General features: G+C 34.3%; 1 protein-coding gene across 6 annotated transcripts in view; it reads left to right on the top strand.

Annotated features, from left to right (window-relative positions):
- LOC132919332 (uncharacterized) overlaps positions 1 to 27,837 on the top strand; it is a 234,315-nt gene that overhangs the window by 174,594 nt on the left and 31,884 nt on the right. For all 6 annotated transcript variants that reach the window (XM_060980864.1, XM_060980863.1, XM_060980862.1 and 3 more), the window contains one exon: positions 23,220 to 23,263. In XM_060980864.1, the coding sequence (XP_060836847.1) occupies positions 23,220 to 23,263 (44 nt within the window). The remainder of the gene's footprint in view (positions 1 to 23,219; positions 23,264 to 27,837) is intronic.

Here is a 27,837-nt window from a genome sequence, read left to right as displayed (position 1 = left end):
CAAAAGTTTCTAACAATGATTTTTTTCTTACATTAAACACGAATAGATTGTAGTTAATGATATAATATAACAGAACTTAAAATTTTGTTAAAATCTCAATAAAAAAAGAAATTTATATATATATAACGGAGATTAAATTTGACATTTACATCTCATTCAAACACACAGTCCGCGAAACTGCTATGTGCAGTATAAACCCGTCTGATGTAGGTCCAGCTTTAATGGTTCTCGCATGTGTTTCTGTATAACTTTATGCTTAAATGTGTATTACTTTCAGATGAGCAAAGCGAATAGTTACAGAGCTTCGAATCGATAAAATAAATCGTTTTTACGAGTTAAAAATATGTATGAAAAATGTTTGTTTGAAGGCATAGGCATAATATTCGTTCCGAAAATCGCTGAACTTTAATAATTAATATGTTTTATTATTGTCTTGTATATATTCCGGCGGGTACCTCTAGAGTCCAGAATTGTGGTTATAACTGACGGACTCGTCCACCCCCCTTTCAAGGGCCGTTGTAAAACGATAATGTTACTAACGGAAAAAAATAATTATTTTACGTCGGAAAGACGTGGTCGAAAATATCGCCAGCGTTCATACATATTAAACACATTATTTACTCTGACGGTTTTTTTTTTAAATTACAAGAAATCAAAAACACCCTTAAAACTTTATCTCCCTCAAATCCTGTCTAATGTTTTTTTTCTACAAGTACTTTGTGAACTTAACGACTAAAAACTTGTTAGGGATATATACGTGCAGAAAAAACGTCGAAAATAAGGAACCGGAGATAGCGTTAATTTTATACACCCCTTGTTCTAACCCTTTACATTTTGCCGAATTTTAAACACTTCTTCTCTCTGGCCCGCTTCTTTGGTTACAAGTCCCCGTTTTAAGCGCGTAATTATATGGGACCTCCGACCACTTCTCCGACCCGTTTGCTGCCGCTGTGGCCCTCTTATGCCCGCGTACGGAAAATACTCTTTAACCCGGCAAAAAACGACCGGAGGTAAACTTAATAATTATTATTATTACGAGCACTCCGTTTTACTAAGAACGAAGATTTTTCCCTTTCATTTTATCTTTCTCGAAGCGATGAAAAACTATAACCCGTAGAATTAGTTAATAACATTTTAAGTTTAAACACGCGGACCACCTAAAGACTAAAATGGTCAACAATATAAATGATTACAATATTACATTAATCTAAAGGATAATAATAATCTTTTTAACTCTTTTTTTTATATACTTTATAACCACTGTCTTAAGCAGTTACTAGCTCAATTTCTCCCAAATAACCACATTTTGGAGGATTCAAGTTGCAGATAATCCGAGGTCAAAATATGCTTAATTATTTTCAAAATACTCACAAATTCAACTATCTAGTTATTTGATAAATTACCTGAGACATTAATCATTCATTTATATACATAGTTATTAATTATAATTATTGTAGTTATATATTTTTAAATCAACTTTTATTTAAAGTTCATTATTTTACATTCTATACAATTTTTAAAATTAAAATAAATAGTTTCCGGGCTAGTGTATAATATCTAAGGGTCTGCAGCAACCAGCAGGATTACTCTGTCAGGGACACTAATGATTACTTAAAGTTTTTGTTTTACCTTTATAAAATAATTTCAAGTACCACCACTTTTATCAATATAAATGGTGTAGCAATAAAAAAAAGTCAAGTAATAATGATGAAACTTTTCTAATATTTATGAGGATAATAAAATAATAACACAATTATGGTTCTACACATGAATCATTCCAATAAAATGAAAATAACTTTTACGATCTATGGTTTTTTCAAAATGTACATAAATTTATGTATTATGTGCTTATTATATTATAAAAACAATCATAAAAATAACATTATTTTTTAATAAACTATTTTTATTAAATTCGAAACTTTCATATTTTGTTTTTGATACTAATACATTATTTGAAATTAATATTATGGCGTTCGATAATTATAACTGATAATTTATGACATTTTGATAACAAGAAAAAAAATAGTCAGAAAGGTTCATTTTCGAGTTGCAGACATCATTAGGGGATGATAATCATAACTTAATATTTCTATCTTGTGTAATGGAAACTCCGGAAAGACAACCGTTTATATCAAAGACCAATATTAATCCGATTAAAAGAGCACTTTGTCTTTTATAAACAAACACGAGGCTATTTCTACCATGTCTTATTTTTCTCTTTCTCCTTGTCATTCCGTCTCTCTCTTTTTCTCAACTGTTCACTCCCGCCCGAGGATTGTGGTTAATTTTGGTCGTCAAAAAGTGATTTAAGAACGTTGCATAAACTAAACATACCGTTGTACTCTCTGGACCACATCTGAGATGAAAAATCCGCCCTGCTGTCTTTATACGTATATATAAGCACGATAGAACCAGGCGAGGTGGTGACCGGGAAAACAACATCCCAAAGACTATATTATTATTGTATATATAAACGAGGCATGCCCCTCGGGGAATTTTTCTTTGATTTACTCGGCGCAGTACTAATGGTCATGGATCCGCGGCAATTAAACCGTAAATACTCCGGGGGCCTTCCGGCAATTAAAATAAACTTTTTTTTCAAACTTAAAAAAATGTATTTCTTGAGAATAATAAATTGATCTGATTGGATGGAGAAATATTTGAATCTCCCCTCTTCGCATTGGGAATGAAACCAGAATAGTTAAGTAGTATAATTAATTATCAATCAAAACGCTAACGTTATAATCGTTATATCAGAATTAACTCAAATAAAATATTAAGTATAAATCGAGTATTTTCCAAAAAAAAAAAAAAACTATATAAAAATACGTGTATTGTAAAATATTAAACTTATCTTTTTGTGAAAATTAGATAAAGTGAAATCGGTATGTTTTTAAAAACCATTAAAAAATTTATTTGTACAGGTTTTTACTTATGCATATAATCATTTAGGTAATATTAATTAAATTTAAACATACCTAATATTATAATCCAATGAAAATAGTTTTGAGCATTCGATACATATATAAATATATAATTTATTAATATACATTTTGATAAACAGATTTCATTTGCATCAAATTACAGATACATAATTACGATAATTAATTACTTTTTTTAATGATTGTCCAGTTAAAATATTTTGTATTCTTAAATATGATTAAAATTACCTAAAATCTTATTATAGATCTTAAATCTTATTTTTTTTTTTTTTTTTACGGAAACTGTGTATTTCTAAATTAATACGAAATAATAATATAACGTATAGAAGTTCCATTACTGGATGGCTTTTTCAAACAACACTTCTGTGGACATAAAATTCGTTTATCATAATCATGTAATAATACACGAATATAATACATTTACAGATAATATTATTATTAAATATAATAAATTTATTTTCATTCTTAATTAAATAAGAAAAATTCCTGTACTGATGTTTACACATTCGTATTCGTATCATAGTATCATAATAATTCTATAATTTACGAGATGTCGTTGGTGGGTATTATCTGACATATAATTTATATTTAATGCGTGAAGCGATTACTAACGCGTTTCATTACATTATATTATTATAATTTTTTTTTGTTCCGCTTTTAACGCATACATATTTATCGTCGCAACGATTTTTACGTTTTATTGCGACTATTGTAGGTTTTGGGCTTATGGTAAATCAAGGGTAAACCCGATATGATTTACGATAATGGAATCGTGGGCGAGAATACAAAAGGCGAGAAAAAAACAAAACAACGGCTACAACAACAACGTGGCGACAGAGATTTCCGTTCGTTAATAACGGCTTTAATTAATTTCATTCGCTTCCATTGTCCCTCGTTCGTTGTAAGCGCCGTGTTTACAAGGGTGTTTGGCCACCGATGGCATCGAGCCATGATTTCAGGGGACTTTTGCCAGGCGATCAGGCTCATTTGGAATGACCCCTTAGAATGCGAAAAAATAAAGGTTCGCTGAAGATTAAACTGGACTTCAGCAGTCCCCACTTTCTATAAAAATGTCCGAACTAAATCGTGATTGTAGACAAATTAATATCAATTTTGTGTAAGTGTATTATATATTATCATCAAATTACACCACGAAACTTTTTAATCAATTGCCATACTCGTAATAGTCGTAATATATAGGTTTTTTTTATAGGTAAATTAAATTAACACGTTTTCGAAATATTACTGTATGATTTGCCGATAAATGTTTTTATTATTGATTAACGAACTCTAATTTTATGAAAAATAAAACACATTATAACATAATACAATTTATTATAATCGTATGTTAATGACTAGGTTACACATTTATCAAATGATTATGACAATATAATATATTAAAATATATAGACAATCTAAAATAAAAAAAAGAGAGAGAGTATTATATATAACGGTATTAATTTCTCTGTTTTCATACATTTCTACTTAAATTTAATATATAGAATACTACATAGACTATTAAAAATAATATGTTTACCACGTCTCAATTGAGTGCAGCTTGACTGTTAATATTTTTTTTTATCTGGCTGTATTTACATAGTTTTGTATTCTCGAGCTCGTTTGGTGAAATGCACATACGTATATACAAACGCTTTGATGCCGAGCACTATTAAAGAGACCGCAACGGCCTTTGTGGTGTTTGCTGCCTGTAGTAAATAAGCAACTACCGCGCGGGACCTTTCGTCTTGTTGCAGCCAAAAAGCGCCGCCGACCCGAAAACGGACGGCTAAGTATGAACAGTAAATTATAGCCGCACGAAGACGTCAGTATCGGTGAAATTTAGCCGACGAGAGAACGGTTTTTTACACCTTCACCGCCCCACCACACAGACCACTCATGTACCACACAACCTGCACTACCCCAACACACAACCAACCACTCCCGCCAACGGGCTATACTCGTTTCCTCTCCTCTCCCTCCTCTTCTTGTTCCTCCTCCACCTCACCACTTCTCCGCCAGCACCTTATTCCGAGGGCGTTAGTGCCTTTTAATTACAAGACTCCAGGTCGCCCGTCTTTTAAACTCAACCGTGCCGGAGAAAACGCCTTCTCCTTTGCCAGTGTGCAAAGTGTGTAAAGAACTTTTAAAACTCGACCCCCTCACAAAGGCCCCTTAATTTATTATTATAACCCGAGATCCGTTGTATAATATTTAACGGGTCGGAACGAGCAGGTTAGGTCTCGCCAGTGAGGTGCGGTGGTGGAATCGGCCGAGAAGTTGCTGTGATGTCGTAGATCGGAGGGAGAGTTGGGGGCATATACTCTCATACAAACGCGCACAAAGAAACCCGTGAGACGATTATATAGCTTGGTATAAGGTCTCTTCGGGTCGCGGGTTGTATAGACAAAAATTATAGTTACATATATATTATAATAACCGAGCGGTTATATTATAGTTCAACGTTTGACTTTGAGTATATGCATGTGAATTCAAGTTACCACCTTGATTCACCATTGAATTATAGAGTAGTCAGGCATAGAAAGTAAATAATGTAATATATTAACGTACATACAATAAAAACTTTAAATGTTATACATGTCAAAAAAAAAATGCAGTCGGTACATTATTTGTAGACGTTATGCAAAAACTAAACAACATAATTAATTTAACGTAAGACGCTCATTATTGCAAAAACAATTAATATATTTGAAAAATATTATTTTACATCATTTAAGTCGTTAAAACAAAGAATTATTTAAAATAAAATATTTTTATCATTAACAATGTGCATTTTTGGTTTTTATTCTCAAGCAGAATATTTTTTGGAGTATTTTGATCCGTAAAAAACAAATTGTTGATTAAATGCTTATGAGTTATAAATATGTGAGTATTGTAGAAAGATACTTCTCAATATATTAGTACACTACTTCGGTCATCTAAACTTCAAATACTTCAACTAATAAAGTAAATTGTCCAAAATATATTTACTATTTTTACAAATCGAAATACCTGGATAATATTCTGCTTTGAAGTACGAAATTATAAACGTATAGTGTCGTTCAAAAAAGTAAAAACTTAATAAATTAAAATAATAAAAATTGTTAAAAATAAATATTTTATATTTTATAACGACTTTACGACTTATAAACAAAAGTTTTCTAAAATTATGAGTATCTTACGTTAAACAATTCAACTCGAATACTGTATAATACTATTGATTATTTTCGAAGTAAATTTAAATTATAAATATGTCAATAAATAACAATTTATTGATTTGACTAAGCCACATCAACCATCTAAACTTCACTAAAATCGATTGAAAACTCGATGTTACAGAAATTTATTTTGTAATACTTTACATTATAACAAAATATCTTTTCAGTGTGAAAAGCATTCATAATTTGCTTCTAAAAAAATAATGTTGTATTTTATATTATCATATATATACACACGTGGGCTACCCATGGCACTTTGTGCATTAAATATTAACTGATTAGTCTGCACGTATTGAAAAACGTAATAATGTATTTTACACTCTAGTATACTCGTATATACATGTATAATATATTCACTATTCAGGTTACCTGTAACTTTATTCCCCCATTTTTTTTCGCTCATCGGAAAATAAAAGTCCGGTACTACGGTCGAATATAAACCAAACAGAGACCCTCTTCAATTTTTTAATCTTTCACAGCCGCTTAGCGGCCATCGAGAACCCAGTTGTTATCGTCTCGCCCCCGTCCTGCCGTCCTGCGGTCGTATTAAATATTTAAAAGAAACGAGAGACCTTTTTTTTCCATCCTCGCTATATTATATTTTTCGCCTCCGTTAAAAAAATAACCTTGCATAGTAATGAAGGAACTGGGCCCCATGAAATATGAACACATTGTTTCGTGCCCAAATGAGCCTATTTTCCAAAAGAAAACTTTTTTCTCGAACCTTTTTACACGAATAACAGCATCGTATTTAGTCTATGTTTACCGTTTTTATTGATTTTTCCTTTTCAGTATATGAAACGATTCAAACACGTGCTAGCCACAATCCCATTATCTAACACCTGCCGACTAACATAAAAAAAATGTGCATATTTTTTGTACAAGAATTCTCGTGCAAAACTTAAAACACACTATTACAATAACAGTGAATATAAATAAACTATAAATATTTTTCGATGACGTTTCAATCATATCTATTTCAACTATATATATATATATTAATATAGTATAATTTTAAGATTTATTTTCCTACTTATAACTTATAAGCTACTTATATCAACAAGTATCTAAATTATACAGTTTTTTCTTATTATTTTTTTTTTTAACACAATGGACATGATACAATTTATATAACAATAATACCATTGATGTCGTAAGTCAATAAGCATCAGGCAATAATAAACAATAATAATTACTAATATAGTTAATAGTATTAATACTTAGTGGTAATTACCATTTTATTAATAAATAACAGTAGGTACAAGTAAGTAGATGTTAACATTATATATATATATATATATATATAATATACACGTACGTATAATATTTATATATTATATAACAGAATATTATTATACGATATTTGAGATGTACATTTTTGGATAGAACTTTATTTAATCAATTTCTTTGGTTTAGAAGTCTATACACGTTTCCTGTCTTGTGAACTAAGCTAGAGATTTTGATATTATTCTTCTGTCATGTAGCTATTTTAAGTGTATTTTAAAGTAATTTAATACGTTTACATTTCTTATTATACATAGGACTTTTGTAATTATTATTAGTATACTTTATATAAAATGTTAACTATTTTTCTTGCTGTTTTATAAGTAAATGAATAGATTGACCCAAAAAAAAACAAATACGTTTAAATTATATTTATATCGTGTATTTATTTAATATTATACATATTATACATTATAATGTTATAGATATTTGAAGTAATGGTTTTATAATATTGTAGTAAAACAGTAGATATACTAGTATTATAATGGTAGTATATAGTTTATTATTACACGTAAAGATAATACTTGTCTATAAATAATTTGCATAATTATTATGATAATAATAATTGTCACGTCCTTTTGTAGCTAGTTCACTCAAAAAATCGACGAAACGCTATTTAATTTAATTTTTTTGTTGCTTCATATAAAATACGCATCCGAATCCCTTGTGTTCGCCCGTAGGAAATATATAATAATATATGTATATGTAGGCTCGACAGTCGACATATAGCGAAAGGTCTTCTAAACCCTCGACCCCATCCGAAAACCCGAGTCCGATTGTAAATACAAATTCGCCGATAAGCGCCAATAACTCGACCTTTTCCCCCGGAGAAATACACTTTTCTACCCTTATACCGCCGCCGCTGGCGGCCACTGAAATTTCCCGTCTCCGCGAGAGCACCCGAGGCCGCCGACCTACATCATAATCTCTAGAAAATGTAAATGTGCGTTTATTCTTGTCGAGCCCTCGCACGCGAAGACGCATCGACAAAACCAACTACCGCGATAATGTTCCGTTTCATATATATTTTCCGTACGAAATTCCGTTCGTTTAGCCGACAATTTCTCGCGCAGTATGTCAACAGACGTTATCGGAAACGTTAATCCCACGCGTGCGTTTATTACATTCTAGGTTTATACGCGTGTGTGTTTTTCCAACGGGCCCCGGTGAAAAATGACTGCAGCGGTGTACGTATTTGCATTTAAATTGAGACATTCGACTCTCATATAGGTGGTTGTCTGCACACGCGGTTGCGGTGCAGCTTTCGTCATTACTGATTAAACAAAAAATACATTTATACATTTATTATTTCCTCCTTTTTTTTTTTTTTTAATAAAACTACCGAGTAATATATTTCTGCTCATGACGTTATTATCCGCTCCCCCTTCGATCAAAATTATATGCAAAGAAAATATCAATCATCGTAACCACCACATTGACGTGGTGATATTTTTACTGTAGGTATTCTGTGTTATAAACAAACAGTTTTCCAAAATATATTAGATTTATTCGAGAGTGTTCACAATTATTATAAAATCGATCTGTACTTATATAATGTTATCAGAAAGAAAAAAAATTATAGTATATATGTGTGATGTGTACAATAACTAAATTTAATTGGTACTGCAGATTGTCAAACACATTTTATTTTCAGAAATGTAAAAATATAATATCGTTCAATTTTATTTAAAATAAATATTTCGGTTTCCTAACATTCTCCTCTTTTGACACGATTATTACTTAAATATTAGTTGGCTGGCTTAAGTTTGTCTATTCGTATACATATAAGTATTACAATTTTAAAGAATTAACGTAAAATACAATACTATCGTTTTATGCGAAAAGTAAAAAAAAAAATGTCTCTAATAATTTATTACTGTTATCGTGTAACCGTTTCAAATGTTCCATTAGTATTTATACGTTTCTCAATTGATTAAGACGAGAAATATATTTCTTATTCATCGGTCTTTTAAGTCACTACTGTTTATATATATATATATATATATATATATATACGGTTCTCCACGCGCTCAACCAATGTCCCAGTACTCAGCAGCATCAATTCCGTTTGTGCCCAAGCCCCCGGAGACGCATAAAGCAAGGGGTCGTCTGCCAAAATCAAATAGAAATCACCGCGGCGGAAACGGAGCACGTTTTACCGGGAAAACGGACGCGGTCCGAGGGCAAAAACGTTGAATGACAGTAATTAGTGTGGCGATCGGCGGAGGGCATTCGTGTTGATTTATCAGGTTCTCGCGAAGACGGCGAAAGGACAAAGTTGGGCAACGGGTCGTCTAATGCAATCTAAGTATATGTGTGCGCACTATGTACCGTATTTATACTTTGTGTGTGTGTAAATTTTTCATTCCTTTCTATTGCACCGTGCCCAATCAGTCTTAACCGAATACAGGGGGAGCGGGCGGGGAACAGGATACGTCTTTTATTTGCAATGTCCATTCCGGTCCGAATCTCATCTCCGGGGACGTAGGAAACTTCTGGGTGACACTTAGCCAGGACGTGTGCTTTTAAGTTCAATACGAATCAATTATTCCGTTTTCCCCGCAATTCAATTATATTGTGCGCTGCATGCAAGCACACTGTGTATCTATCTATGTATATACATGACTATACGTACTGTATACAAACATAAGTCTCGTGGTCAATGTCATCGTTATATTATTCTACTATATAGGAACCAAAAATCAAATTCAAGAATCAGAAATACGCGATTCCCCTGAGTATGTACTATCCAATATATGTTAAAAATATATAAGCAAGCACGTCACGTGCACGTTTTTTTATTATGTAACGAACTTACTTCTGGAGGAGGTAAATTATAAATTTAGTCGTCGAAGCCTGAAAATAAAGACAAAGGATTTTAAGTTTTCCAGCCCACTTGGTCGAAAAGTGGCGAAAAGATAGAGGGAAAAGTATAGCGTTTTCTTCTTTTGAGATTAATCTGACTGGTGTGGATGGGTGGGTGGTTAGTGGATTCTTAATGTGCAAACTCGAGCAAAATGCTTAAAAATAAAACCAAATGAATATCCTCTTTTGGAATATTGTATTTTAAACGACATTTTGTGTTGTTTTATTTTTGTGCAATTTGTGAAAATCCGATATATTAATAATAATATATAACTGTAAAAATGCATTTTCAAATGAATAACTTCGTGCAATGTGCATCGTATATATTTTTCTTATATCAATCAATTGAAGAGTAATTCAATATTATGTATTGACGGAGTTAAATTATATTATATTTTTGTGGTGCTCGCGTATTTTGATTAAAGTATTTTATGTAATAATATATAGTGCTTTCCTCGAAATATTGATACAAAAAAAACTACCACAAACAATTAGTTTCATTACTCGAGTAACAAAACATCACAATAATAATGTATCACACCACATTTGTAAATTCGTAATTGAAAATTCTTAATTAGACATTATTTATACTGCAATATGACATATTGATGTATCGTGGTGGTAACATATTTGTTTCAATTCGTTACGTAAAATTTGAATGGGTGCTGCGAAATGGGCAGAATAACTCAAGTTTTTCGTGTAATGTATTAATATTATTCCGTGAACTATTGTGACAACGACGTTTAACTGAGTTGCTTGCACAGGCCTACGAAAAATCGCCTGAACAGAAACAGCAGCTGCTGCTGTGCAAGACCATCCTCCAGTTTCTCTGAATGTATTTTTTTTTAATAATAATCCTTTTTAACTCGGTGGGGAGCGAAGTGTCAAGTCGCTTTCAACAAAAGAGTCGTATGACGACGACGTCACTGTGGGGGCAACCCGGCATATACTGGTGCGATTGTGTGAGTATAAATATACGACTGCTGCCACTGTTCGACGACGCCGCCGCCGCTGCCGATAGATTTGCATAAACGGCCGGACGAATTAAAACAATTAATACCGTTATTCTTTACCCCTCCCCGTCTACGGCGGCGGATTCCTCGCCCGCGCCGCGCTCACGCTCCAGACGAACGGATTTAATTAAAAAAAATTTAACATCCAGAACCGGCGGCGCCCTCGAGCGTCGAAAATTCGCCAAAAACGAACGCGCGTTACGATTATTATCATAATTATAATTATCGACCGATCTCTTCCCTGCAGCAGGCGTGGTGTGTGTGTGAATGTATTAATCTGTATGTGTGTGCGTGTTCACAATACGACCGAAAGAACTTATACACCCGTCCAACACTCCCGCCGTCGCACCCAAATATTGGCTCGCCCGTCCAACGCCGCCTCCGCGTGTTTACAGGAGTTTTCGCGGGAGAGGGCCCGTCCAACCGACCGGCCAAATGACTGGCTTGCTGGCTCAGCACTACTTTTAATTAAACGCCGTTCGTGAAATTTATTTTTAGGAATGTCCCGGAAGTTGGCGGGCATGTATAGTACATATATTATATTATACGTTTACTATATAGCGATCACCGCCGGAACTATCTAATTAGGCGATTGGTTTACACTACAAGCCAATATGATTTTTAAATTTGTATGAAATAATACACCAAACCAGTAACCACCCTGCAGACTACGCGAAAACGTCCATGATTTCGTGTATGTACTCGATATGCTTTGTGCGACAGTTTTTGGTGTGTGACAACACCCAACCGCATAAATAAATTTATGTTTATTTTATTTCGATACTATTGCCGTATGTCAGCACGTAACATGAGACATGTGCTTTTTTGTTTTGAGTTTTCCGCTCGTTAATCGAAGTATCTTAATCAAACACGATAATAACAAAACTCATTATTGCTTTATTATATTGCTGTGTTGCGTACTTAGCAATTTTGTTTAAAAGTATTAATTTAATGTATATAAAAATATATTACTGGACAAAAAGGTATTCATACTTACGGAGTTATTCCGATACTCGTATTTTTGAGTTGGATCATATATTCGTATAAAATCGTCAAATCGTCGTTTATATGTCGTTTTCATTTTGCGATAATATTATTTTAATTATTATGACGGTTATACAGAATAAGATAAAATATGTATAATACCACAGGACATATAAAATTTTTATATTAGATACAAAATAAACTTGTTAGAAATGATTTGGTGAAAAATGAACAAGTGATGATATAAATTTCTAGTTACCTACTAAAATGCCGAATACTCAAAACTAGTTATTATTTATCTAATACTTAAATGCTTTCCGAGCAAAATATATTATTTAACAGTTTATACAGACAAATATAATAACGCCGATATAACAGCGTTATTCGGCTTTTCCACGACCGCCGGCTATTTAACGTAGTTTAATCAAAGCGATTTTGGTGTTAAACTCGATAACGAGGAATACATTATATTATATAGAGACAGAGATAGACATATAACATTTGTCCTTGGAGATCCAACGGGCGCGCGCTATAAGAGAGAAAGACAGCAGCGATTCAGGGGCGTCTTTCTGAAATTATTGCGTCAAGCTCTGCTGCTTAACCCTTTTCCGGATTTTACAAGCGATCGGGGAGTCGTAAAGTGTTCCCTTCAATCGTAGCCGATAAGGCTTTCTCCAGCTATCCATTAGTAGGGACGTTGCCGACTCAAATGCGTTGTCATAATAATAAAATGTTCGAGTGTGTGCACACTGAGTGTTATATACGTATATAAAAAAACCCCATTTTCTACGTCGAAGACAAAATTGCCGTCTATTTGTACAAACGATGTCTTCTATTTTATTTACCATTTTTTATTATTATTATTATTATTATTTACAAAAGGGGGAGATGGTCCGTTCATAACTATAATATTATACTTTAGTTTCGTTCCTTTTTGATTTACTCGAAACACTGTCGGCAAACACACGTCGACACTCTACCGGGCGTATTATATAGTTCAAATATATTATGTTCGGACGTTTGCATGGAACCGCTATTTAGACCGACCCTAAACAAATATACCACCGAACTTGTTGTTGGGGTCGAACCGTGGCCTCGGCGAATCCGAAATTAGCTGTTTCATATAAAACGCTTTGGCAAAACCGCAATATTATATCGTTTCTCGTAACGGTCAACGTATATATTATATTATATGAAACAAAATTCGGACGGTTAAAACGATTTATGACGCGAGCCATACCAGTCGTATTACATAGTAATTCGTGGTTGTTGTAAATGTGCATACTGTTTCAATAGCAATAATAAATCGTCATCAACAAACGTCGTCAGTCTTAGATATGTTTTACGTTATTTTGCTACGTACGAGTATATAATCAAGATTGAGTAATATATGTTTGATTCAAGTATCTTAAAATAGATATCTTAGATAAATTAGTTGTTTCTCGTAGCCACAAAAAAATACAGTCTTAGACAGTGGTTAAGTCATTGGCTGTACAGTGTACACTAAACTATATATTGATTATTTAAAATATTATATACCTATTATATACGAATATAAGTAAAAAATAAACATGGTTTTTAAGAACATGTGACTATTTTATTTTTATGTAACGAGTATCTAAATATTTAAAATTTAAGTATCTATAGTAACAAGTAGGTAGCGATACTAATTTTCAAGTATTTTCTTCATCTCTGTACATAATACATTAATATGCATATTATGTGTTACATTAATATTCATTCACATCGTAATAATATATGATGATACTGAACGTAATAAAGTATATCTAAGTATATTTAATTCTCGGCGTGGGGCATATATATTATATATTATGTGCGTTAAAGTGCGGCCAGCACTACCTCGACATTATAGTTCCGTCATAGTTCCGTACAATAAATTAACTATAATCCGTATTCGAGACAATAACCGCCACCATCACTCGTGATATTACGACTGTATTATAATCGTTACGCACTTGCGCGAAACTTAAACAAGTGTCTCCGGTAATAAGTATATATAATATATAAGTGCGTTTGTCGTGCGAGTAGTATATACAAGTTTCGACTCGAGTTCCGCATCCGGAACACGAGACACAATGGGTCCATGCATCACGCGTGGTTTTAATAATGATAAACCATTGCGGTATTCGAAGAAAATGACGTTGGGGCCTTCGGAGGTGAGGGCGTTTCTTATCAAAATTGATGTGGAACGACACTGGTATATGCCTGGCGATAGCACGAGGTCATTCCGATATAATATAAAACGTCGTCACAGTCAAATCGTCCGCACCAGATTCTTTTGTCGGCGTTTTATTTATCGACGATTTTTCAGGATGACTTTTTTCGCTCGTCGCTTTTCGTGTTAAATCAACCGAACGGGAATTAACCAAGCAAACCGGCGACGCGTATATATAATATACCGCAAAAAAACAGAAAAAAGCTGGTCCGATCTGAGTTTTGTGCGAAAAAAAATCGTTTTCTTTTGACGCCCTCGAAACAGTCGACAATTACCGTCATCCGGAAAGGGAGTGTTTTCCCTTCATCAATTTCATCTGGCGTTTTTTTTCCCACTCCCGCCTCGCCCGTCATCATTGTGATTCTTATATTTTTAGTGGCCGTGTCGGTTTTAACTTTATATAGTGAGATTTTTTTTTCCATTTTTTCGGACCTTTTTTTATATTTATATATACAATATACATACACAGGGACATCTGGGATTGGTGGTGACAGGATAATGGGTATGCTGTGGCGGGACTCAGAAGGCATAGATGATTGATCTGTTTTCCCATGATGCCGCCGCTATATAACGTTAATTGGATGATCGATGGTTTTGCGAATTTATTATAATGAAGTACGGCACGAAAACTCTCTCTTTCTCTTTCTCTTCCTGTGCAGCCGCGCCCGGTCACTGCAGGCATTTCAGATGCTTAATTATTTAACATAGTCGTCGATCACCGTGTTTAATTATCTTATTGCCACGTTAATTGGCCAGTGGGATGAAATATATTCGAAAATAATAATAACGAACAACTGAAACAAAATTAAATGAAATATAAATAAAAAGAGGCTATTATAGTAAATAACCGTAGGCAACGAGTTTAAACTCTATCGAGAACGTCGTGTCAGTGGCGACGGCGGCGGTGGTGGCGTGGTGGTGACGACGTGTACCTCGGGGGCTCGTTATGGCAGTACGCCGGATATCCAAATGAACGACCGGATGCCGCGTACATGTTCTTCGCCGGAAGCATATTACTGCAGCGAAACTTAACGAAACTACCCGCCCGCTACCCTAAACAATGACATGCACGTCACCGAGAGAAACGTTTTGAAATGGCAAACCGAGAAACTACGAACGGAATTAGCAGCAGTTTCTCGCGGAGTAGAGAGAAACTTAAGAAACTTCCAAGAACGCCTAGGGGTAAATCGTGTAGTATATATTTTTCCCACAAAAAAACGAGCGTATTATCTGCGTTTGGCACCTCGGAAGATGTTCCGGGTGCAAAATATAAAAAAAAAAAACAGGTAAAACCCGGGTGCAGAAGAGCGATTCACGGTCATAATTCAATTTTATTTCGTACATAAAGGTAGCAAACACACGGGATATAAAGAAAGAGATAGAGAGAGAGAGAGAGTTCCTGACGAGTTCATAAATTACCAGACGTTAACTAGACTGTCAGAGTATAGACGATAGAATATTTTATGCTCCAACAAAGGTTATATTATCATTATTATTATTCACCGTGAACTGGAATAATTTTCATCTTCGGCCGCTGTTTGTATATTACACTAAGATATCGCTGTAAATTTTCCCTAATCTATCTCAACCAATAATTGTTATTGCTGAAGTGGCAATTAATTTTGTGTTTTAATCATCTCTATACAATAATATATTTATATTATATTATATATTTAGTATGATCAATATGCAAATGTCGTAACGTTAAATAAAATATGGTACAAAGTATAACAAATAAGTGACATACATAAGGTTGGTTATAAAGAACGGTACATTAAATATATAATATTATAAAGTTGCGATTGTGTTTATCTAGTTCTTAGTAAAATAACTTTTTAAAACAGATAATCAAGTATTTTTTTTTGAAACAAAAATGACAACAATGCTCATTAGAACAGAGTGGATACGAATGATACGATATTATATTCTTTACGACTGTGTGATTATATAAATTATATAAAATCGCATGGTTTTCGAAATGTAATTATGTTTTCAAACAAAATTATTGCCAACAATAATAAGATAGGTTAGTAAGGATGTGTATATTTGCAATGAAATCAATTAAATAGGTATGTGTTATTTTTTTTTAAGCTCTGCATTTGAATTACTAAAATTATGGCGACGCCATAGGTTATTTCGAGGTATTAAATTATTATTTTTTACTCGTCGCGGTATCCTATTGTAATCGGCTTATAGGGTATAAGACCCCACAAATTCGTACGAGAAGGGATACACACACACACACACACACACACACATGCACTTATATGCATATACATATATTACTTGTATATATGCGAGTTTGCATTTGTGTGCGTGAATATTTATGCGATTCGCTTAGCAACGAAACGAGACGACTGCTGTAATGGTTCTGACAGCCGGGTAATTAACAGCCGGACGGACGGAGACAGCGTGTCTTCAGATCGGACGTAGGCTCCCGGTCATCACCACCACCTCCATCACCTTCTACGAATTTGCGTATATGGCGAGACAGCATTGCCGGTCGGTAGGTACGTCGGTTTTCCCCTCGAGTGCCGACACGTCAGTGGATCGTGAAAAATTAATTTCGATCCCTCGTCTGGCGGGCAAGCGAAAAACAATTGCTCTATGTATATTGTTTACTTATATATTTATATATATATATATTACAACGAATTAGCCGGGATTTGCATACACGCGACGAGATAATAATAATATGGCTACTATTCCTGTCCGCGGGAAACCGTATCACCGCCCAGAAAAATAAGTCCGTAAAACGGATATTTTTACTACGTGTTAGACCCTCAGAATAAGTTTTTTTCTAGTTTGTTTTTTCTCCTCTTTTCCCGTATTCTTTTTTCGATCACTGCAGTGTCGTCGGTTTACAACAACCATGGGAATTGACCATAAATGAACGCGTGCATGTGGCCGGCACAACCCAATCAGTTTTGGATCGAAACCGTGTAGTATACTGTAAAGACCACGACCCTGTATCTTATACATATAAACGTATGTAATTTATATACCTAGTGCTTTAGCAGATATATATATATATTATATACCTAAGTACAATTGAAGGGCTAAAATGAGCTTTGCGTCACCTATGATGACATGATGTTTATAACAAATATAATTATAGCATATTACATAATAATTAATAAGAATTTCTTTTTTAAACATTACTAAAACCTAAATATTAACTTCAGTCTTGAGGCTTCAGCCATAGCCTACACCTACAGCATTGCATCCTGGTTCTGTAAACTATTTAGTTATATTTATTATTATACTGTGGTAATAAGCGGTCAACTATTTATATTTGTGATTATTATCGAATAAATCTGTCTATCATAATTTATACTATATTTTATTAGTAGCGTGCAGTTACCGTCAGTTCAGCTACGTGTGAACACTCGTACTCTGCAATGCGGATAATTAAAACATAGCTTAGAGCTTTAATGCATTAAAATAGATATTCAAATTTTTTTTCCAATACATAATATATAAAGGGATATTTCCAATAATATTTATATGGTATGTATTTTAAACAAAATTTAAAAAAAGACAGAAGGTTTGCTTTTTAAAAATAAAAATAAATATACATTTAAGTTGACAAACTTTGTTATTTTAATTGTTAAAAATAAATTATTGCATATCGTTTATATTTTTGTGGTGTATGGAGTGACAACCTATATACATTTTATCGGGAGAGGCTTAAGTAATAATCTTAATATATCAATAAAATATTATATAAAAATCAAGGAAGATTTTATTTGAAAGCCTTAAAGGGTTGTGCGTTTAATGTCCTTACGAGTCAGTTTGGCATAAATTTCTCCACCACCACATCTAAAGTAAAAATTTAAATTGTACCTATGTATAATATATATATATATATATATATATATAATAAATACTCATTGGGTTCACGTTTCACATGCAGTAATGATGTTATGTAATCAACTACCACCGCGAGTCGGAATAACAAGCTTCGTTTCCGCGTATAGATACACGGCATGTTTAGTATACATCTTATACGAGGGAAAAATGGGGAAAAAACTAGAAAAAAGAAAACGAAAACTGTGTATGCGTACACATATATAATATGTATATACAAGAATACAACGTACTACGGCTGAACTTTCGCAAACCTTTGCTGACTTTTAATTACCGTCGTAAAATAGTAACGGCGGGGGCTCGTTCGCGGCTCCCTCGGCATTTCTCATCAAACACGCACGCACGTCGCTGCCACCGCTACCACTCTCTGATCCCTTGGTTCTGGATTAGACCCCGGGCTCGCAGAGCAAATATTGAACTAACGTTAAGACGTTGCACCCTCCACGTACCACATCCGCCCCGCGGTAATCACGGGACTGGACGGGTCGGAAACGTGCAGAGACGCCAAGGGTTTTACACTATTGACTCGGCATATACACGTATAGTTTTTCCACGACCAGCGCTCGACTACTTTATATATATATATTTGTGTGTGTACAGTTGCTGGATCGGGGAGAAATGATAAAATTCGCTGTGTTAGTCGAAATTTGATTAAACGACGATATCCCGCCACGGAGATTTTTATTTAGTTCCACGTTCAAACGCGGCGATTATTATTGTTATTATTATCATTATTATACTGATAAAATGGATAGGGCGGTCGGCTGGTGTCGGTTTCGATAATCCTGGCGTTCGATATCCGAAGAAAATATATATGTGTGTAAAATGTTCTCGTATCGGTGTAATAATATATATATATATATATATAGAGAGAGAGTGCGGGATGCGGCTGCTGAGACTAAACCTAATAATAACTGTCGTAAAGACGAAATCCAGACCGCCCCCCACTACCACCACATCATATCCCGCTGAACTACCCCGACGTGGCGGCGATCGGCTACCACGGTCTGTCGATTAGGATAAGCCGTTCTGGCAGAGGGGAGCACCGACTTTACGACGAGCCCGGAAGTCAGAGAGACTGCAGCAGGCTAATAATGACTATGTCCATATTATATTATGAGATCGACAACAACGATAGAGACAAAACGGTACACAAATCCGCCATACGATGGCGTCCACGATTCCGCTATATTTACTGATTTTTCCATAAATGCTTTTACAATAACATCTAAACGAACGAAATTACATGAAATTTCTTAAAAATATTCAATTGTCATATTGCGATATTAACAAATTGTATTAACTCCTTTTATATTATAGGTATCAATTAACTATTAATGTAATTAAATACGAATCCAATGATATGTGTATTGTGCGTGTATAATATTGTATTATAGTATTTGTGTTGCTATTTTATTCGCGTTAATTAGTGTTCTCAAAACTATGAATTTATGTCAAACGAGTAATATAATAATAACTAATAATAATACCAATTGACAATAAAAACGACGAATTTATTAACTTTTAAATAATCAATACCCGATCTTTGGTTATATTTTTAAAACTTATTAAGTACGTATAATTTAAACTGATTTAAGTATGGGTAATAAAAAAAAATGAAAGAATAAATACTAAAGAATGATATACGATTTAAAGTATTAAATTTAAATTAATTATTAGTGAAATAATAATTCAGCAGTAGAAATTATATAACATTAAACATTGAAAAATATATTTGATATTAAATGTAAATTTATTATTTATAAATTTTATTATATTAACAATAGAAACGCTTTTAAGAATTTATTTTTATTGTATGGCCTTAAGTAATGTAATTTACCATTTGAACTAAACGCGTGGGGTTGTGAGAAATCTGCTTTAAGTGCATAGGCTATAAGGTTAGCCCTGAGAAAAGGGTTGTTATCTTGGAGTAAGAATGCGAATAAAAATACTCAAAATAAAAAAGGGTGATACTTGAAAAGACCATCATCGACGGAAAATCAGACATTTACTGGTGAAAATGGGCTCGCGGCCGGCCCCACGGCACCGTCGGCATCGTTAGAACAATCCCTTCGTTATCACACTTTTTTTTTGTTAAAAAAAAAGGTCCTAAAAAAGCACGCAAGAGAAAAAAAAAACCAACACTTAATTCAGGAATTAAAAACACCCTGTTGAGTGCACCAGTGGCTCTTCAGTATTGTCATCCGAGCCCCCGGACGTGTTTACAAACGGTTTTTATGTGCAAATAATAATAATGAGGGCGGAAAAAAAAAAGGTCGGTGGATTAAAACAATAGCGTATTCAACATTGTATTATGGGTGTCGTAAACAAATTGTAAGCCACACGCAAAATGTTAAGCGACTGTATAATATTATAATCTTACCGATTAATAATTTTCAATAGTATAATATAATAATTGTAATAAGTGTATAATACAACCGCTAAGACTATATATTATTATCATTGCAGTGTAAAAGCTCTCACCATATGTACTTCAAGAGTATAGCATAAGACAAGAACTCGTCTTTTTCGTATTCACACAAAACACATTCCAACTGTATAATATGGTACAAAATATATAGGTATAATTGAAATTTGAATATAACGAAATACTCGATATAACAATCCTTAGAACGTTCAACGTACAACCAGATGGTAATAAATTATTATAGTCACCGATACTTTAAGGAGTAAAATTAATTTGGCAACACGCGGTTATTTTAATACGTGGATTAATATTAATATAAGTTACTCCGGGAATATATTATTTAACATATACTTATATAATACATTTTGGGAAACAGTATTATATACATGTATAGTTTCAATAACTTTACCTAAAACTCTACACTTCTACAGCATATTAAGCACGTGGTCGACGCCCAAGTTTAACCCTCTCTCTCGCTTTCACTATCTTGCTCTTTCTCGCTCTCACTCTGTCACACTCGGAAAGACAGCCAAGTTTGTTGAGTAAAAAAAAAACCGAATAACCTTAAATTCGTCCAGTTTTTTCCACCATTCTAAAATTTCCAAAAGAGACCCAATCTGCCCGTATTATACAACGAGGCTGCAAAAGAACTGAGCGATATAATTGTTCTTGTTTGCCAAGTATATACAGTGCATTGAGCATATAAAACCGTTTTCTGGCGCTGCGGGACCGTGGTATATCAGCACAGTTCCGGTCCAGTGGTTCCGGCCCGGTAAATGCATACAACCACTACTGCCACGACAACGACGACGACGAAAACATCGCCGACTACGCGCGAGTTCTTTTAAAGAACATCCGCCGAGTCCGTTTTTGTGAGCTTCCTAGCACACCCGCCTACTCGACCGTCTCAATCCATCGTGGCCGCGTGGGACGGAGTGGAAGGGAGGGGAGTCTTTGTTACGGCCGATAGTCAGATTATATGCATAAATACACGCCGCCCTGCAAGTCGTAATGAAGACATTAAAGGGTCGCATATTGATCAAACGGCCGTTTCGCCTCGCGCCGTGCAGTTCCCCTCTATCCGTTCAAACTCCGTCCATCTTGCTGCTGCTGCAGCCGTCTTCTCCTCGCAGCCCTCACACCCCACCGTCGGACCCTCATATATCTTGACAATAACATGGTACCCCCATTCTACCTTCACTCTTGCCACCCATATACACCACCCCCACTACCACTCACACACAACATATCACTACCGTTTACAATGAGACTCCTCTGCAACGCATAAACGCAATCAAGATCACTCTCGGCCGATCGCATCGTCGCGCCCATCCGACTAAATATAAAAAAAGTTTTCGTTTTTTCAAACGTTGTCGTTGTCGACCCCGCCAAACCTTTCAGTGCGTCTATCAAATATACGTATATGTAATATTGTCGTAATATATATGTTGAACGTGGCGGAAAAAGTTGTATGTCACATATATATTGCATATGTATATGTATGTATATATATATATATGCGCCCGAATGCATAGACGTGTAATAATACTCTCTCGCGCCATACTTGTATATATGTGTAAAATGGTTTTATCTTTTTATCTGTATAATATAATATATACGCATAGAAGTAAAACGGTGTTTCATATTTGACATTGCTCCTACTCCGCCCGAAAAGTCAAAAACTGCTTATCGGGTAGGGAATATAGACTAGAGGCACATTCCTTAAACCGTTTCCCCTAAAAAGCTTAGCATAGACCACCACGTACGCGGGAAATCACTGCGGAGCAGCGTACAGAGAGGGGATACAGAGAACGCATAAAATCCCTTGCGTGCTGTTTTTCTCTCGTACACACTTTCCAGACACCTCTGCTAAGGTATTTTATTTTTCTTTCTACGCTGTTTCATAGAAGGGGTGCGAAAGACTTAAGCCTCTGCAAAAGAGATCAGAAAAGTCTAAGGGAGTAAAAAAAAAAAAAGTAAACTATACATTGTATAGGGGACGTCTTTTGTTAAATGATACACCACCAAACATAGTGATAAAAAAAAATGAAAAAATAAAGACCCATGGTTTATGCGGTCATGTATGTACTTAATAGGCCAGTTCACACATAAATATACGACCTTTTAATACTTTACTCGACACGTTATTTATCGTTCAACAGGTAGTCTATTAAAGAGGTCCTTGTGTGCATCGTTATGTGCTCGAAATCTTTTTTATCGCCCCTATATGACGTTTACAAGGGGTCACCTATCGCCGTGGTCATATTATACGCAAATCATATTTATTTATTATGTATATATTTATTTTTTATTTATACAATATTTATTTTTTTAACTGTTCTTTTCACGACCGATTTAACGTGTTGGTATTTTTTGTTTTAGACCTGTCAGTCCGGCGGGTGAGATATACACAAGCAATGAGCAAAGTAAGTACCTTCAATTATTACGCTTTATTATTTTTTTATAAAAAATTAATGTTTTTAGAGTATTACTATAATATACCTATTTAATAATCACATATATGGTTTTATATCAGTAATAATTTTACATGGGTTATTATAGCTCTAAAAATAAACACTATAGTTTATAATAGGTTACTAAATTATTAAAGATTTAGAACCAATTCATTTAGGACAATATTATATAATTATGTTTTTGTCAAACAATATTAATATTAAAAAAAAAAAAAATAGTTCGTTTCAGTATACTTTATTTAATCTTTACTGTATTATTAATTATAATACTACACCTATATTCGAAGCTAAACCGACATATATAATATCTAATATATATTTATGTATATGAAATTGACGTGAGCGTTTTCCTCGTTATATATTTAACCTATATTGTACCTTATACGTCATATTTACTGGAAAACGAAAAAAAAACAAAACCCCAAAACTAGTAATTTCAAAGTTAAAACGAGGGAGACTTGGCAAACACACATATACACGCGCCCGACGCCATCGTCAACTCACCGGCATATAAAAACAAACACTGCCACAGCAAAAGTTTTAATGAAATATGCACGAGGCAAGGGTTATTTACTCGACGGTCGACTTTCTAATTTATCAAAAAGACATTTCGTTCAAGTGTATACAGATACCTCTCCAACTACTCGTCCGCCGTTCGTTTATATCTTTCCCGTCTTCGACTTCTTTGTGTCGCCCGTTCGGCTGTCATCCGAAACGCATTAATATACCGACGGTCTTGTGAGCAAACACAAACCGGGCAGAATCGGCCAAGTATTTTAATTTATCTGGAACGCCAATACGCAAAGTTTCCACTTCTTCCGGTGCCTATCTCAGTCCTGGACGTGCATGTGATGCTACGGCGGCACTCGCTCCCCGCCAGAAAGTATATATATTAATTAAATTCCCAGCCAGAGAAAGTATATCGATCATCAAAGAAAATAGAAAAGAGAAAGAAATCTCGATGAAGATATTATTATGTATTCTGACTATATAGATATACATAATATTGGCACGATCTAGTAAAAAAAAACCACCCCCTTTCATATAATGAATTTAAAATTAACGTTTCAATATTTACTTCAATATAATACTTATATCAAAATAATTGTAATAAATTGTATAATATAAACATGCATTTTTATGTACATATTTAAATATTTTTTTTACTATTTGTATAATTACAAATAATTTAATTTGTTTATGCTCTAGCTAATTAAATAATTAATTATGTTGTTCGGTATACCCTGGTGGGTTGCGTTAGATATATTTGATCAACTGATCACAAAATATCATTTCTAAAAGCCCGCGCAACTATAGATACTACGAAAAATACTGTCGAGTAAGATACTCGAGCCAAAAAAATTGTATTTAATCGTACTGGGCACCAATCTTCTGTCCAGTAAAATAAACATTATAAAATAAATAAAGTTAGCGTTTTATTTGTGTTATTAAAACTCATTATTCTTGACTACAGTTAAAATGGCTGCCTGTAAAAATATATATCGTAACATGACGTGTAGAATTCAAATTATATGATAAAAATAAAATGTGATAAAAAAAAAATCCATATTCTTTAGTTAGTACACATCAATTTATATTTTTTTTTTGTTTTTTTTTTCGAACATGCAGCATAAAAAATCTATAAAAGTGAATTTAATTTATACCTATATCATGCTTGATTGTTTGACAGATTGTTTGATATTACCCGTATTCGTTTACCATGCAATATAAACCTAAAATATTTTTAAAAGTTTATTTTTCCCAATACCAGTTTGTCAGATGCATGATCATAAAATGTAACCATTGGCTTTTCGACGTAGGTATACCTGTCAATCACATAAATAACAATCCGGCACCAGTTGAAAAAAAAAACATTTATTAAATTATAGTATGAAAAGAAAAAATCATAACTTGTTTAAACACCAGTGAACAATCCAATTCAATTTTTTTTCCTGGCGCTACACTAGTATAACGCTCTTGACTCGTTGAAGCGCGCGTGACTGTGTAAACAGCAGTCGATTATGAGTGTTTTGATCGTTTACGTTACACCAAAAGGGGATCTCTTGCAAAGACAACACGAAGTCACTAAAAGGTGCTTAGCCTAATGGGGAATTAAATAGGTACATAAACAGTTAAACCGACAAAAGTATTCGGATGAAAAAAAAACCACTCGACTTAATTTTATCCTGCTAAGAGGGCTTTGTTCTTTTAATGTACAAAATACAAAAACAAACATCGCGCACAATAAGTATTTTTAACTCATTTAATCCTGTGGATTAATTGACAATATTTTTTTTATTTTTTTATTTTTTTTTTTGATGACCTAGTACGATAACAATAATGGCTCGTATTATAGCTACGTCTAAACAATATTATTGTTAAAGTATTATATTATAATATAATACACATCATGAGCTCGCGACGACGACTGCAGGCGTCTATATGAATTACTATACATTTTTTTTTCGCAAGAAACCGCACATAAAATCTCGGGACCAATGGGAATAATATGTACAACGATACCACGATGCGAACGAAATAAAACGCGCACAGTTGTCTGGGATACGAGACGGCGAGTGGCGACGGATGCAAATATCTTTGGATGCGTTCAATTTTGCACATCTGGTATTTTAAGTAAAATGCGCGTCTTCCCCAATAGTCGTGGGGAAACGAAGAGAAAGAGAGACTGAGATAGACAGACAGACAGACTGAGTCTGCCCTGAGATGGTCGTCTCCGCGTATGTGAGCTGGCGAGAGCGGTGAGAAATGGATGGGGGGTGGGGGGGTTCTCCCTCTTACTTGACAGCCACGCAAGTTATTATTATTATAAAACGAAATCAAATCTATTCGAACGCGGCCGGCGGTCTCGGGTGAATAAATTAGCGGTTAAGACCGAATAAGTATGGCAAAGCTCTAAACCACCCCCCTCCACCACACTTCTTGGTCGCCTCCGTGAGCATATTCTTGCATATACACACACGCAGAGGATTCCTGCGCGGTTGTGTATGAAGTAATTATTACCCCCGCGCTACCCCTCTTCCCCATGCACAAGCCCCTGCAACCGTGCCGCGACTTCCTACAAGGCGAGAGACGGCGCATACAAATCGGTTGACAGTGCCGCCGTCGTATTATAAAATTTTGAATATGAATGGGCGAGTTTTGCATTTGTAATAAGCCGGGCGCGCGACGCACACGTTACCCTCCCCCTTCCGTCACCAATCGCCCACGCCGCCGTCATCACTGAATCTGCAGAGCAAAAATATTCCACCCCGCAAGTCAGGTGAATGTCGGTCGGTGTTTGACGGCAAGGGGACGGGTGGACGATCCCCGATGGAAAATAATATTTCCCGCGCTGATTATGTTATTATAATATACATACATATATACGCGTCACTATTCTCGGTTATAACGACCGAGAAAATATACCTCACGACAGTCGTGTGTGAAATAATAATAATAATAATAATAATAATAATCTCGGGGTTTTACGGGTACGTGACTTTGGTGTGTGTGTGTGCGTGTGTGTGAGTATTTGTGAAGAATACAACGAAATGCGCACTACTATGATTACCGCAGCTAATCCGAACGCTATTTATTCTCTCGGAGATTACATCACATCGGATCGATCGCATCGGAAGTCAAGTGCGTGTTAAGTAAACTCCGTGATGTATGTATATATATATATATTAACGAGGTGATTAATAAGACGAAAGTCCTGCTTATTAGGTGTGTTTATTATATGTTTATCGTGTATGTATAAGTATATATATATATGTATGTATATGTATGTATTATGTATGGTAAGTGTCCTGATTAATGTCCACCCCCAGCGCTCCCGCGTGCTATGTATAAGTGCATGTGCGATGTGCCCCGCGTGCTCCGGCGTAATGTGTAATAATGCGTTTCGTTGAAATTAATTTCTTGGCTTATACACATTACACACATATAATTTATACACTATTATTTTATATACTGGCAAACTTAAACTAATGTCACCCCGGTAAATCGCAGGCGTCGCTACCACGTAAATACCGCGCACTAGACCATCGTCATAAATCGCAGTGTCACGATAGAATTAACCCCTTCGAGAAAATTACAACAAAATTTCATCCGTAATGCAGTGCATATAACGATAATAACATTATATTCATTCACATGTCGCCGTCGTAAAATTCGCTAGTTAAGTATTAAAATGCAATACTACTTACATTAAGTAAATAATGTAATGAAATATACGCCGGGAACCGAAGTAGGACTCAGGTATATTTAATTCTAATAAAATATTTCAATATTTAATTAAAACTAAAAAGTTCCGTAAATACTCCATCACAGTATAGTCTTACTACATTCATCATACTACTCATTACATGATTGCTGATCGCTATATGGTAAACTAAAGTGCGCTGATCAAGTATTTAAATAAAGATAATATTCTAAGTAATTAATATTTAATAATAAAAAATAAATTATACAAATAATAATTATTACAATTAACTACAATAATATATTTTATGCTCAAAACTAGT

This window comes from Rhopalosiphum padi, chromosome 2 (genome assembly GCF_020882245.1).
Source record: "Rhopalosiphum padi isolate XX-2018 chromosome 2, ASM2088224v1, whole genome shotgun sequence".
NCBI lineage: Eukaryota > Metazoa > Arthropoda > Insecta > Hemiptera > Aphididae > Rhopalosiphum > Rhopalosiphum padi.
This window is presented reverse-complemented; position numbering and strand designations above follow the sequence as displayed.